This window comes from Eleutherodactylus coqui, chromosome 13 (assembly GCF_035609145.1).
Source record: "Eleutherodactylus coqui strain aEleCoq1 chromosome 13, aEleCoq1.hap1, whole genome shotgun sequence".
Taxonomy (NCBI): domain Eukaryota; kingdom Metazoa; phylum Chordata; class Amphibia; order Anura; family Eleutherodactylidae; genus Eleutherodactylus; species Eleutherodactylus coqui.
Window position 1 is genome coordinate 124,666,038 of NC_089849.1, and position 16,333 is coordinate 124,682,370.

The 16,333-nt window shown below is 42.4% G+C and overlaps 1 protein-coding gene across 2 annotated transcripts in view; it reads left to right on the top strand.

Moving 5' to 3' along the window:
- ADAT3 (adenosine deaminase tRNA specific 3) overlaps window positions 1-13,590 on the top strand; it is a 40,219-nt gene extending 26,629 nt beyond the window's left edge. For both annotated transcript variants that reach the window (XM_066586484.1, XM_066586485.1), the window contains one exon: window positions 12,336-13,590. In XM_066586484.1, the coding sequence (XP_066442581.1) occupies window positions 12,344-13,510 (1,167 nt within the window). In that variant the 5' untranslated portion in view covers window positions 12,336-12,343 and the 3' untranslated portion in view covers window positions 13,511-13,590. The remainder of the gene's footprint in view (window positions 1-12,335) is intronic.
- The last annotated feature ends 2,743 nt before the right edge of the window (window positions 13,591-16,333 follow it).

Consider the following 16,333-nt stretch of genomic DNA (forward strand, 5'->3'; position numbering starts at 1 on the left):
TGGATATAAACAGATGATGGGAGAGATCTTTGTAGTGACCCTGATTTACATAGTTATTAGCGTGCCCCCTTGTTACAGTACTCCGTATAAACAGATGATGGGAGAGCTGTCTGTACTGCCCCATGATTTATCTATACATAGTTATTAGTGCGCCCCCTTGTTACAGTCCTGAATATAAACAGATGATGGGGAGATCTCTGTACTGACCCCTGATATATTTATACATAGTTATTAGAGCGCCCCCTTGTTACAGTCCTGGGTATAAACATGATGGGAGAGATCTCTGCACTGACCCCTGATATAGCTATACGTAGTCATTAGAGCGCCTCCTTGTTACAGTCCTGAGTATAAACAGATGATGAGAGAGAGCTCTGTATTGACCCCTGATATATCTATACATAGTTATTAGTGCGCCCACTTGTTACAGCTCCAGGTATAATAGATGATGAGAAAGATCTCTGTACTGACCACTGATATATCTATACATAGTTATTAGAGCGCCCCCTTGTTACAGTCCTGGGTATAATAGATGATGGCAGAGATCTCTGTACTGAACCCTGATATATCTATACATAGTTATTAGAGTGGCCCCTTGTTACAGTCCTGGGTATAATAGATGATAGGAGAGATTTCTGCACTGACCCTTGATATATCTATACATAGTTATTAGAGCACCCCCTTGTTACAGTCTTGGGTATAAACAGATAATGGGAGAGATCTCTGCACTAAACCCTGATATATCTATACAGAGTTATTAGAGCGCCCCCTTGTTACAGTCCTGGGTATAGTAGATGATGATAGGGATCTCTGTACTGATCCCTGATATACATAGTTATTAGAGCGCCCCTTGTTACAGTTCTGAGTATAAACAGATGATGGGAGAGATCTCTGTATTGACCAATGACATATCTATACATAGTTATTAGTACGCCCCTTGTTACAGTCCTGGGTATAATAGATGATTGGAGAGATCTCTGTACTGATCCCTGATATATCTACACATAGTTATTAGTACGCCCCTTGTTATAGTCCTGGGTATAAACAGATGATGGGAGAGATCTCTGCACTGACCTCTGATATAGTTATACGTAGTTATTAGAGCGCCCGCTTGTTACAGTTCTGAGTATAAACAGATGGTGGGGAGATCTCTGTACTGATCCCTGATATATTATACATAGTTATTAGAGCGCCCCCTTGTTACAGTCCTGGATATAAACAGATGATGGGAGAGATGTTTGTACTGACAATGATTTACATAGTTATTAGAGTGCCCCCTTGTTACAGTCCTGAGTATAAACTGATGATGGGAGAGATCTCTATTTTGGCCCCTGATATATCTATACATTGTATTAGAGCGCCCCCTTGTTACAATACTCCGTATAAACAGATGATGGGAGAGCTCTTTGTACTGACCCATGATTTATCTATACATAGTAATTAGTGCGCCCCCTTGTTACAGTCCTGAATATAAACAGATGATGGAGAGATCTCTGTACTGATCCCTGATATATTATACATAGTTATTAGAGCGCCCCTTGTTACAGACGTGGGTATGATAGATGATGGGAGAGATCACTGTACTGAACCCTGATATATCTATACGTAGTTATTAGAGCGCCCCCTTGTTATAGTCCTGGGTATAAACAAGTGATGGGGAGATCTCTGTACTGATCCCTGCTATATTATACATAGTTATTGGAACACCCCCTTGTTCCAGCTCCAGGTATAATAGATGATGGGAAAGATCTCTGTACTGACCCCTGATATATCTATACGTAGTTATTAGAGCGCCCCCTTGTTACAGTTCTGAGTATAAACAGATGATGGGGAGATCTCTTTACTGATCCCTGATATATTATACATAGTTATTAGTGCGCCCCCTTGTTACAGTCCTAGATATAAACAGATGATGGGAGAGATCTTTGTACTGACCCTGATTTACATAGTTATTAGAGCGCCCCCTTGTTACAGTCCTGAGTATAAACAGATGATGGGGAGATCTCTTTACTGATCCCTGATATATTATACATAGTTATTAGTGCGCCTCCTTGTTACAGTCCTAGATATAAACAGATGATGGGAGAGATCTTTGTACTGACCCTGATTTACATAGTTATTAGAGCGCCCTCTTGTTACAGTCCTGGGCATAATAGATGATGGGAGAGATCTCTGTACTGACCCCTGATATATCTATACATAGTTATTAGAGCGCCCCCTTGTTACAGTCCTGGATATAATAGATGATGGGAGAGATCTCTGTACTGACCCCTGATATATCTATACATAGTTATTAGAGCGCCCCCTTGTTACAGTCCTGGGTATAATAGATGATGGGAGAGATCTCTGTACTGACCCCTGGTGTAATATACATAGTTATTAGCACATCCCCTTGTTACAGTCCTGGGTATAATAGATGATGGGAGAGATCTCTGTACTGACCCCTGATATATCTATACATAGTTATTAGAGCGCCCCCTTGTTACAGTCCTGAATATAAACAGATGATGGGGAGATCTCTGTACTGACCCCTGATATATTTATACATAGTTATTAGAGCGCCCCCTTGTTACAGTCCTGGGTATAAACATGATGGGAGAGATCTCTGCACTGACCCCTGATATAGCTATACGTAGTCATTAGAGCGCCTCCTTGTTACAGTCCTGAGTATAAACAGATGATGAGAGAGAGCTCTGTATTGACCCCTGATATATCTATACATAGTTATTAGTGCGCCCCCTTGTTACAGCTCCAGGTATAATAGATGATGAGAAAGATCTCTGTACTGACCACTGATATATCTATACATAGTTATTAGAGCACCCCCTTGTTACAGTCTTGGGTATAAACAGATAATGGGAGAGATCTCTGCACTAAACCCTGATATATCTATACAGAGTTATTAGAGCGCCCCCTTGTTACAGTCCTGGGTATAGTAGATGATGATAGGGATCTCTGTACTGATCCCTGATATACATAGTTATTAGAGCGCCCCTTGTTACAGTTCTGGGTATAATAGATGATAGGAGAGATTTCTGCACTGACCCTTGATATATCTATACATAGTTATTAGAGCACCCCCTTGTTACAGTCTTGGGTATAAACAGATAATGGGAGAGATCTCTGCACTAAACCCTGATATATCTATACAGAGTTATTAGAGCGCCCCCTTGTTACAGTCCTGGGTATAGTAGATGATGATAGGGATCTCTGTACTGATCCCTGATATACATAGTTATTAGAGCGCCCCTTGTTACAGTTCTGAGTATAAACAGATGATGGGAGAGATCTCTGTATTGACCAATGACATATCTATACATAGTTATTAGTACGCCCCTTGTTACAGTCCTGGGTATAATAGATGATTGGAGAGATCTCTGTACTGATCCCTGATATATCTACACATAGTTATTAGTACGCCCCTTGTTATAGTCCTGGGTATAAACAGATGATGGGAGAGATCTCTGCACTGACCTCTGATATAGTTATACGTAGTTATTAGAGCGCCCGCTTGTTACAGTTCTGAGTATAAACAGATGGTGGGGAGATCTCTGTACTGATCCCTGATATATTATACATAGTTATTAGAGCGCCCCCTTGTTACAGTCCTGGATATAAACAGATGATGGGAGAGATGTTTGTACTGACAATGATTTACATAGTTATTAGAGTGCCCCCTTGTTACAGTCCTGAGTATAAACTGATGATGGGAGAGATCTCTATTTTGGCCCCTGATATATCTATACATTGTATTAGAGCGCCCCCTTGTTACAATACTCCGTATAAACAGATGATGGGAGAGCTCTTTGTACTGACCCATGATTTATCTATACATAGTAATTAGTGCGCCCCCTTGTTACAGTCCTGAATATAAACAGATGATGGAGAGATCTCTGTACTGATCCCTGATATATTATACATAGTTATTAGAGCGCCCCTTGTTACAGACGTGGGTATGATAGATGATGGGAGAGATCACTGTACTGAACCCTGATATATCTATACGTAGTTATTAGAGCGCCCCCTTGTTATAGTCCTGGGTATAAACAAGTGATGGGGAGATCTCTGTACTGATCCCTGCTATATTATACATAGTTATTGGAACACCCCCTTGTTCCAGCTCCAGGTATAATAGATGATGGGAAAGATCTCTGTACTGACCCCTGATATATCTATACGTAGTTATTAGAGCGCCCCCTTGTTACAGTTCTGAGTATAAACAGATGATGGGGAGATCTCTTTACTGATCCCTGATATATTATACATAGTTATTAGTGCGCCCCCTTGTTACAGTCCTAGATATAAACAGATGATGGGAGAGATCTTTGTACTGACCCTGATTTACATAGTTATTAGAGCGCCCCCTTGTTACAGTCCTGAGTATAAACAGATGATGGGGAGATCTCTTTACTGATCCCTGATATATTATACATAGTTATTAGTGCGCCTCCTTGTTACAGTCCTAGATATAAACAGATGATGGGAGAGATCTTTGTACTGACCCTGATTTACATAGTTATTAGAGCGCCCTCTTGTTACAGTCCTGGGCATAATAGATGATGGGAGAGATCTCTGTATTGACCCTGATATACATAGTTATTAGAGTGCCTCCTTGTTACACTCCTAGGTATAAATAGATGATGGGAGAGATCTCTGTACTGACCCCTGATATATCTATACATAGTTATTAGAGCACCCTCTTGTTATAGTCCTGGGTATAATAGATGATAGGAGAGATCTCTGTACTGACCCTGATATACATAGTTATTAGAGTGCCTCCTTGTTACACTCCTAGGTATAAATAGATGATGGGAGAGATCTCTGTACTGACCCCTGATATATCTATACATAGTTATTAGAGCACCCTCTTGTTATAGTCCTGGGTATAATAGATGATAGGAGAGATCTCTGTACTGACCCCTGGTATATTATACATAGTTATTAGAGCGCCCCCTTGTTACAGTCCTAGGTATAAACAGATGATGGAATTGATCTCTGTACTGACCCCTGATATATCTATACATAGTTAGTAGAGCGCCCCCTTGTTACAGCTCCAGGTATAATAGATGATGGGAGAGCTCTCTGTACTGACCCCTGATATATCTATACATAGTTATTAGAGCGCCCCCTTGTTACAGTCTTGGGTATAAACAGATGATGGGAGAGATCTCTGCACTGACCCCTGATAGAGCTATACGTAGTTATTAGAGCGCCCCCTTGTTACAGTTCTGAGTATAAACAGATGGTGGGGAGATCTCTGTACTGATCCCTGATATATTATACATAGTTATTAGAGCGCCCCCTTGTTACAGTCCTGGATATAAACAGATGATGGGAGAGATGTTTGTACTGACAATGATTTACATAGTTATTAGAGTGCCCCCTTGTTACAGTCCTGAGTATAAACTGATGATGGGAGAGATCTCTATTTTGGCCCCTGATATATCTATACATTGTATTAGAGCGCCCCCTTGTTACAGTACTCCGTATAAACAGATGATGGGAGAGCTCTTTGTACTGACCCATGATTTATCTATACATAGTTATTAGTGCGCCCCCTTGTTACAGTCCTGAATATAAACAGATGATGGAGAGATCTCTGTACTGATCCCTGATATATTATACATAGTTATTAGAGCGCCCCTTGTTACAGACGTGGGTATGATAGATGATGGGAGAGATCACTGTACTGAACCCTGATATATCTATACGTAGTTATTAGAGCGCCCCCTTGTTATAGTCCTGGGTATAAACAAGTGATGGGGAGATCTCTGTACTGATCCCTGATTTATTATACATAGTTATTGGAACACCCCCTTGTTCCAGCTCCAGGTATAATAGATGATGGGAAAGATCTCTGTACTGACCCCTGATATATCTATACGTAGTTATTAGAGCGCCCCCTTGTTACAGTTCTGAGTATAAACAGATGATGGGGAGATCTCTTTACTGATCCCTGATATATTATACATAGTTATTAGTGCGCCCCCTTGTTACAGTCCTAGATATAAACAGATGATGGGAGAGATCTTTGTACTGACCCTGATTTACATAGTTATTAGAGCGCCCCCTTGTTACAGTCCTGAGTATAAACAGATGATGGGGAGATCTCTTTACTGATCCCTGATATATTATACATAGTTATTAGTGCGCCTCCTTGTTACAGTCCTAGATATAAACAGATGATGGGAGAGATCTTTGTACTGACCCTGATTTACATAGTTATTAGAGCGCCCTCTTGTTACAGTCCTGGGCATAATAGATGATGGGAGAGATCTCTGTATTGACCCTGATATACATAGTTATTAGAGTGCCTCCTTGTTACACTCCTAGGTATAAATAGATGATGGGAGAGATCTCTGTACTGACCCCTGATATATCTATACATAGTTATTAGAGCACCCTCTTGTTATAGTCCTGGGTATAATAGATGATAGGAGAGATCTCTGTACTGACCCCTGGTATATTATACATAGTTATTAGAGCGCCCCCTTGTTACAGTCCTAGGTATAAACAGATGATGGAATTGATCTCTGTACTGACCCCTGATATATCTATACATAGTTAGTAGAGCACCCCCTTGTTACAGCTCCAGGTATAATAGATGATGGGAGAGCTCTCTGTACTGACCCCTGATATATCTATACATAGTTATTAGAGCGCCCCCTTGTTACAGTCTTGGGTATAAACAGATGATGGGAGAGATCTCTGCACTGACCCCTGATAGAGCTATACGTAGTTATTAGAGCGCCCCCTTGTTACAGTTCTGAGTATAAACAGATGATGGGGAGATCTCTGTACTGATCCCTGATATATTATACATAGTTATTAGAGCGCGCCCTTGTTACAGTCCTGTATATAAACAGATGATGGGAGAGATCTTTGTACTGACCCTGATTTACATAGTTATTAGCGTGCCCCCTTGTTACAGTCCTGAGTATAAACTGATGATGGGAGAGATCTCTATTTTGACCCCTGATATATCTATACATTGTATTAGAGCGCCCCCTTGTTACAGTACTCTGTATAAACAGATGATGGGAGAGCTCTCTGTACTGACCCATGATTTATCTATACATAGTTATTAGTGCGCCCCCTTGTTACAGTCCTGAATATAAACAGATGATGGGGAGATCTCTGTACTGATCCCTGATATATTATACATAGTTATTAGAGCGCCCCTTGTTACAGACCTGGGTATGATAGATGATGGGAGAGATCACTGTACTGAACCCTGATGTATCTATACGTAGTTATTAGAGCGCCCCCTTGTTACAGTCCTGGGTATAAACAAATGATGGGGAGATCTCTGTACTGATCCCTGATATATTATACATAGTTATTAGAACACCCCCTTGTTACAGCTCCAGGTATAATAGATGATGGGAGAGATCTCTGTACTGACCCATGATTTATTTATATATAGTTATTAGAGCCCCCCTTGTTACAGTTCTGAGTATAAACAGATGATGGGGAGATCTCTGTACTGATCCCTGATATATTATACATAGTTATTAGAGCGACCCCTTGTTACAGTCCTGTATATAGAAAGATGATGGGAGAGATCTTTGTACTGACCCTGATTTAAATAGTTATTAGAGCGCCCCCCTGTTACAGTCCTGAGTATAAACAGATGATGGGGAGATCTCTGTACTGATCCCTGATATATTATACATAGTTATTAGAACACCCCCTTGTTACAGCTCCAGGTATAATAGATGATGGGAGAGATCTCTGTAGTGGCCCCTGATATATCTATACATAGTTATTAGAGCGCCCCCTTGTTATAGTCCTGGGTATAATAGATGATGGGAGAGATCTTTGTACTGACCTCTGGTATATAATACATAGTTATTAGAGCGCCTCCTTGTTACACTCCTTGGTATAAATAGATGACGGTAGAGATCTCTGTACTGACCCCTGATATATCTATACATAGTTAGAAGAGCGCCCCCTTGTTACAGTCCTGGGTATAATAGATGATGGGAGAGATGTCTGTACTGATTCCTGATATATCTATACATAGTTATTAGAGCGCCCCCTTGTTACAGTCTTGTGTATAAACAGATGATGGGAGAGATCTCTGCACTGACCCCTGATATAGCTATACGTAGTTATTAGAGCGCCCCCTTGTTACAGTCCTGGATATAAACAGATGATGGGAGAGATCTTTGTACTGACCCTGATTTACATAGTTATTAGAGCGCCCCCTTGTTACAGTCCTGAGTATAAACAGATGATGGGAGAGATCTCTATATTGACCCCTGATATATCTATACGTAGTTATTAGAGCGCCCTCTTGTTACAGTCCTGGGTATAAGCAGATGATGCGAAAGATGTCTGTACTGATATATCTATACATAGTTATTAGAGTGCCTCCTTGTTACACTCCTAGGTATAAATAGATGATGGTAGAGATCTTTGTACTGACCCCTGATATATATATACATAGTTATTAGAGTGCCCTCTTGTTACAGTCCTGAGTATAAACAGATCATAGAAGAGATCTCTGTTCTGACCCCTGATATATCTATACATTGTATTAGAGCGCCCCTTGTTACAGTACTCTGTATAAACTGATGATGGGAGAGCTCTCTGTACTGACCCATGATTTATCTATACATAGTTATTAGAGCGCCCCTTGTTACAGTCCTGGGTATAATAGATGATGGGAGAGATCTCTGTACTGATCCCTGATATATTATACATAGTTATTAGAACACCCCCTTGTTACAGCTCCATGTATAATAAATGATGGAGAGATCTCTGTACTGACCCCTGATATATCTATGCATAGTTATTAGAGCGCCCCCTTGTTATAGTCCTGGGTATAATAGATGATGGGAGAGATCTCTGTACTGACCTCTGGTATATTATATATAGTTATTAGAGCGCCTCCTTGTTAAACTCCTTGGTATAATAGATGATGGGAGAGATCTCTGTGCTGACCCTTGATATATCTATACATAGTTATTAGAGCTCCCCCTTGTTACAGTACTGCGTATAAACAGATCATAGAAGAGATCTCTGTTCTGACCCATGATATATTATACATAGTTATTAGAGCGCCCCCTTGTTACAGTACTCTGTATAAACAGATGATAGAAGAGATCTCTGTTCTGACCCATGATATATTATACATTTTTATTTTGTCTCCCTTCAGCCGTATTTTTACTGAACTAAACTAAATAATTCCAGTTTTGATACCCTCTCTGGGTATTGTAGTTTGCCCATTACATCTATTACTTAAGTTGCACCCTTTGTACCCGCTCAAGCTCTGATATGTCCTTCTTGAGTAGCGGTGCCCAAAACTGTCCACAATATTCCATGTGTGGTCTGCCCAGTGACTTGTAAGAGGAAGAACAATGTTCTCATCATGCGCCCCTAGACCATCTTCTGATGCCCCCCATGATCCTATCTGCCTTGGCAGCAGCTGCCTGACACTGGTGGCTCCAGTTAAGCTTACAGTTATAAAAAACCCCAAGTCCTTCTCCATGTCAGTGCTCCCCAGTGGTTTCCCATTTAGTGTGTAATGGTGACATGGATTTCCTGCCTGTGTGCAGAACCTCACATTTATCAGTGTAAAACCTCATTTGCCACTTTTCTTCTCCAACTTATCTAGATCCTCTTACAACCACCTTGCATCCTCTCTCATGTAATTATTTTACATAGTTTTGTATCATCTGCAAGTATTGATATTTTACTCCACAATCCTTCTACCAAGTCATTAATAAATATATTAAAAAGAATAGAGCCCAATACTGCCCCCTGTGGTAACCCACTAGTACCGGTGACTCCTCCAATACTTCCCCTTGTGGTACCCCACTAGTACCTGTGACTCCCCCAATACTGCCCCCTGTGGTACCCCGCTAGTACCAGTGACTCCTCCAATACTGCCTCCTGTGGTACCCCGCTAGTACCAGTGACTCCTCCAATACTGCCTCCTGTGGTACCCCGCTAGTACCGGTGACTCCTCCAATACTGCCCCCTGTGATACCCCACTAGTACCGGTGACTCCTCCAATACTGCCCCCTGTGATACCCCACTAGTACCGGTGACTTCTCCAATACTGCCCCCTGTGGTACCCCACTAGTACCGGTGACTCCTCCAATATTGCCCCCCTGTGGTACGCCACTAGTAACTGTGACTCCTGTGGTACCCCACTAGTAACAGTGACCCCTCCAAAACTGCCCTCTGTGGTACTCCACTAGTAACAGTGACCGAATCAGAGTATGTACCATTTATAACCCCTCTCTGCTTCCTATCACTGACCAGTTACTTACCCCGTTACCCACATTCTTGCCCAGACCAAGCATTCTCATTTTATATACCAACCTTTTATGTGGCACAGTATCAAACACAAAAGTCCAGATACACAAGATCCGGTGACTCCCAGTCCAGTCTAGAAGTTATCTCCTCGTAGAAACCGATCAGGTTGGTGTGACAGCAGCGACCCATCATAAACCCATGCTAATACGGAGTTATACAGCTATTGTCCTTGAGGTCCTCCAAGATGGCATCTCTTAAAAACCCTTCAAACATTTTACCCACAATAGAAGTCAGACTTACCGGCCTGTAGTTTCCAGAGTCACTTTTGACCCCGTTTGACCATTCTCGGCACAATACAGTTCTAAGAAATGATACTCCAGGATAGTTATGTTATGGAGTGTACAATTATGTACTAAAATAAATATGAAAGGTCATCACTACCTTAAAGGGGTTTTCCAGGTGTAAACCATGAATGACCTTTCCTCAGGATAGCTCATTAGTAGTTGATCGGTGGAAATCTGTTACTTGGGATCCCAGCTGATTGAAGCGACTTCAGCACTGTCAGTTCGCTCCAACCCTGTTCACTTGACTGTAGCTGATTCGCTCTCAGGCCATGTGACCGCTGAACATGACATCGCATACCGGTGAAGAGGCTGCATCCTCTGCAGTCAGCTGACCCCCCAAGTGTGGTAACCCTGTCCTAAGGATAAGTCTTCAATAATTTAGTCCTGGAAAACCCCTTTAATCAAATGAGTTACTTTGTGCCGAAGGGTTCTATTTATGACAGACAATATTCCATCTCAGTCCAACCTCCTAGTGTGGCGCTCATCTGTGGGTTGTTCCTGTACCTTCGCTTGCCTCCCACATTTTTCTTTTGGATTAAAGAGCTTAGACACTTTGTACATACATTTCTAAAGTGCCCCGTGTTGGCGTGTGGTGGTGGAAGAACTCACTACACCCGTGCAGGCCAAGGGGGGCCCCCTTATCCAGTGAATGCCGCATTAGGGGTCATACGTCTCCATACATTTGTGTCCGTTTCTACATTAAAAACATAAACGTCATACGATCAATGACTTACCTTTTAAATAAAGATTTGTAGTTGAACACTTTTTGATTAGGCATTTAAGAACAAAAACATATATATGTTAAATGTATGAAAACCCACAGTTTTACATCTCCATATGTTTCCTAGTGACTATAATGTAAAGAATAAGTATACATTGAGCGGACATATCTTTATGGGACAGATAAGCCTGATATGCTACACTTTTATCTATCTCAAAAAAAGCATACATGTAAGGGAGGTCCGATGTAGTCAACGTCGGCACTACGTTTTACCAATTATAGTCTATGGGGGTCAAGCAATACATTATAATACTAGAGCTATTGTTTGTAGGGGAGACCATGAGGCAGATTCATGAAAAGCATCCTTATTGCCCATAGCAGCCAATCACGGAGCAGGCGTTAGTTTATAAGATCATAATGAGGAATGAAGCTGTGTTGTGATTGGACAATAGTTTCATAAATCTACCTATCTCAGTGCTGTACAGAGGTATGTGGCCCCGGGTAGTTCTGTGCACCCTGCTCTGCTGAATGCCTGAGGCTTAGGGCTCATTCACACGAGCGTATCTGAATTGCGTGTAATATGTGTTACATTACAGCGATGCAAATACATTGATTTTCATGCCCCACTCACACTAGCGGTGTGAGCATGTCCTTATTCTTTTACTGTGCATTAGCCCATTGTTCTCTATGGGCCGCATAATGAAACTAGTCACACGGTGCATGACAGCGTGCGTGAGATACATGTGTGAGATACGCTGTCATGGGCAGTGCACAATTTCCGCCATACGCAGCAATAGCCGGCTCACTACGGCCATGTGAATGAGCCCTTACTGTTCCTTGTTCAGAGCTGGTAAAGGTAAATATGATTTATTGTCGTGAATTAGCAGAATTTTATTATATCTGCAGTTGGTGGTGCAGAAGTAGTCAGACATTCCACCTTATGTGTGGTAGAAGTGAGTAATGAGTATGGTTTTTACGCTTCTCTTTTTTCTCCCTCGTACCAGCTGTTACAATGGCTCCGCCTGCAGATGACCGCAAGTTCTCCTCCTGGTCGCTCATTCCTGTCTTGTCCCTGAAAGAGGAACAAGAGCTGAAGGGCTATGACTCGGGACACGTAATTCCACCTCTCTCTACATTCTTTGCTGCTCCAATCACTGACAAAAAACAAATCTCTAGATTGTCTCAGGCTCTGTACCTGCAATACCCGCTATCCCATACACAGCGGCATCTGAAGAGGGTGCGCGCCTGTCAATATAACCTGGAGATCTTGCTTCGTCCTATCATGCCTGAAGACCGAGTAACCCTGCTGAAGAACATCGTGGACCCTTCCAAACAGAATAATGGTTGCCCTGAAAATAGTGTTGGTTCCAAATCGGAAATTAATTTACAGGTTACTGACATTTTGCAAGGCGGCTACATTAACCTAAACGGCTTAGGAAAACCATTCATTGTGTCCGTTCCATCTCGGGCAGCAAGGAACCAAAAGGAGCAGCAAGTTTGGGGAAGCATTTGGCCCTGCACCTACCATGCCAAGCTCAAGACCCCAGATAAGGATGAGGGCAATAGCAAGGAAGGCGTGTCTGAGCAAGAAAAGTTACGAATTGGAAGAAACATGCATAGAGCCCTAGAAGCAGCGCAGCAGAATCAGTCTAAGGGAGGGAAGGGTGTTGGGGCAGTTGTGGTAGACCCTGAAAGCGGGAAGGTTCTGGCCATTGGAACTGATCACACAATAGCCAAGGCATGTCCACTTCTTCATGCGTGCATGGTAGCAATAGACCTGATTGCTCAGCAACAAGGTGGAGGAGCATATGTTGGGCTTTCCAGCGTGGAAGAAAAGGATAGAGAAAGAATAAATGAAGAAACTGGAAAAAGGATGGAACCAAAAGGAGATGAAAGGGAAAAGAGAAAACATTCAAAAGCCAAGGATGGAGATGCTGAAATCCCATATTTGTGCACAGGGTATGAGGTGTATGTTACTCAGGAGCCTTGTGTCATGTGTTCCATGGCTCTGCTCCACTCCCGTGTGTCTACTGTCTACTATGGATGCAGCTCCATTGGTGGTGCATTAGGAACTTACTACCGTCTTCACTGCAGCTCTGGGCTCAACCACAGGTTCCTGGCATACCGAGGGGTGCTGGAGGATGAATGCCGACGCTTGGTCTGTGGTGATGAGATTTGACATGCAAAGACTTCATTCAACTTGCTCTTTAAAATTTTTTTATTTTTGCTATTAAACAAAGTTTCACATATTGTCTTTTACCAGTTCATTATCATGTTGTGCTTTATGTGGACGTTTGCCTGACTGACCACAATGTTAAATACGTAGCCGAACTTACAACATGCAAGTCAATTAATGTGCTGCAGCAAAGACTTAGAGATCTGAAGCCACATCACATTAGTGTTTTACTGTCTCATAAAGCTATGTACTGGATAGTTCTCCCCACAGAAAATTACCTGACGACTACTTTTCTGTTATGATTTCAACTGCTTGGGAAGCAATTGAAGAACTTTGCTCCTGAGTTAAAGGGGTTTGCCCACAAATGTAATCCAAGTTAAATGTATTTGCAATGTAAATTTAATTTATTTTGGCAATTGAAAATCATTTTTAGAAATGCACGATTTCAGAGTTATGAACATACCATCCCCCTATTCCTAGGCCTATTGTGTCTCGGCTGCCCTTGGATGTGTCCATAACATGGCTCTTGTCTAGATGCAACTATACAGTAGATTGTGCCAATGGCTGGCTTCCCCTTTTATGAATGTGCTTTGCCAGCACATGCCGCATTTCCATTCCCAGCTGCAGCCTGTCAGGAATATTGTGCATGCACCATAAAAGACAGTAGCAGAAGGTTGTAGCGCTCTGCATACAGTGTCACGGCTCGTTGACCACAACAGTATCATAGAGAGTAACGGTAACAGACTAGTTTCACCACATGATGATGCTTTTGGCACAGGTGTCTTGTCTCTGCAGTAGTTACTTTTGGTGTTATATGTCTGATATCCCTCAGGGTCCCCTGTCATTGCAGAGGGTTCCTTGGGTGTCATATGTTGGAAATCCCTGAAGTGTTTTACGTTTTCTCTGATTGGCCAATCAGTGGTAAGGGAAGTTTATATATGCCAACCCCTCATTCTTGTAGAGTGACGGTTATTCATCTGATGTTGGTGAAGTTTGGTCTGGTTCAAGTCCTCCTGGGTTCAACCGTATTTTCAGATATGTGGCTGGTCCGCTGCTTTATACGGTTGTGTTATATTTGCCAAGCCTACTGTTCTGTCCGTAGTGATTATCATCTGTTTATTGGCATTCCTTACTTTCCTCTAGGGACAATCTGTGTGGCCCAGGTTCAGGACGTGGGGTCGTTCTTATCAGGACGATCGCCCCGCTATAGGCAGGGGTTATCCCGCTTTAGTGTTGTAGTGGTAGATTTCCCTTTTCCGCCATTGTTTTGTTGTATTTAGTTTGTGTTAATAGTGTTCTACACATTATTTACTGGTGTATATTCATCCTGTGTGAACACTGCCTTACGTCCGATTTGTGTGCTGATTTTAGTTTTCTAATGGATCCCATGGAGATGTTGGCTAATCAGCCTAAGGGCTTATTCCCACGAGCGTATATCGGCCGGCGTCTTCATGGCCGGCCAATATATACGCTTCCATCTGAGCAGGTCCCTCCCCCTCACTGACTCTCTGCCTCTCTCCTACACTCTGACTTTTTGCAATGGGAGGGGGCGGGGTGCAGCCAAGCTCCGCTTCGTCCTGTCCACTCCTGTGGACAAGGGGAGGGGGTGGGAGCTTATCTCCACCCCTGCCCCACCCACTCCAATTGCAAACAGCCAGAGGGGAGGAGAGCGGCATAGAGCCAGTGAGGGGGAGGGAAGGGGGCAGTGCTCAAATGGAAGCGTATATCGGCCGGCCGTAAAAATAAGCCCAAACGCTCTTTTCCCTGAAGTTGCTGAAATTAAACAAGTGTTTTAGTCAGTCCCTATTAAAGAGACCATAAAAGAGGTCTCTCATCCTCTGGTAAGGAGTCCCAAAGACTTGGGATCATAACCTCATGTTTACAGGGGAACCATCAGGCTTGGGCTTTTTTTGGCTGCAAACTGCTGTAGCTATCTCATGCGTTGACAATTATCTTCTTGCCTTAAGTTTACTATATGATGATCCTGATGGAGACACTTTGCTGAGAGTTAAATAAGAAATTTACATCAAGGAACATCACCTGTAGAGGACTTCTTTGCAGAGTTCTGCCGGAGGGCTATGTAAACCCAATGGAACGAGCTGGTGCTAAGAAGCCAAGTTTTGGGGGGTGGGGGTTTCGGACAAGATTAAAGATTTAATGATTCAGTATTTTATTCCTAAGACTTCTTGAAGAAGCTATCACCTTGGCCATCCATATTAGTCGATGGGTGAAAGAGAGAACAAGTGAGCATTTAGAGGTCACATTCTTGGTGGCCTATGATTCAGAGAGACCCATGTAATTGGGCACCCTATCAAAAAACAATAAATGCTTGGAGAAATGTTTGTCTGAGTGCCGCTGCTTTTACTATGGATGGACACAGTTGGGCAGGTCAATTTATGCCAGTTTGTCTGTTTTGGAACTCTTAGTTGGAAAACTAACTGGCTTGAAGGTTGGGGGAAGATTCCTTTAGGCTCACTAATTGCTTGGATATCTTTTTCCAGGCCAGTCCTCCCTCTCAGATAATTCTGCGTACAGGCAATTTTCCGGTGACTGCATTTTTGGATAGTGGTGCTGGAATTAATTTGATTCATCAAAATGTGGCAAAATTTTGGGTTTGTTCTTCGAACCTTTAGATTGTCCAATTCCTGTTTCAGCCATCGATTCTGCTCCTCTCTCAAAGGTGTTTAAAAATTTTTGTTCCTGATGTTCGGCTAAAAATTAGGATGTTCCTTTTAGAAGAAATTATTTTGTTATGGAAACTCTCTGCACGGGTGGTGTTGGGGTTGCCATTGAGGGGGTTGCATGGCTGAAGTTTCACAGCCCTGT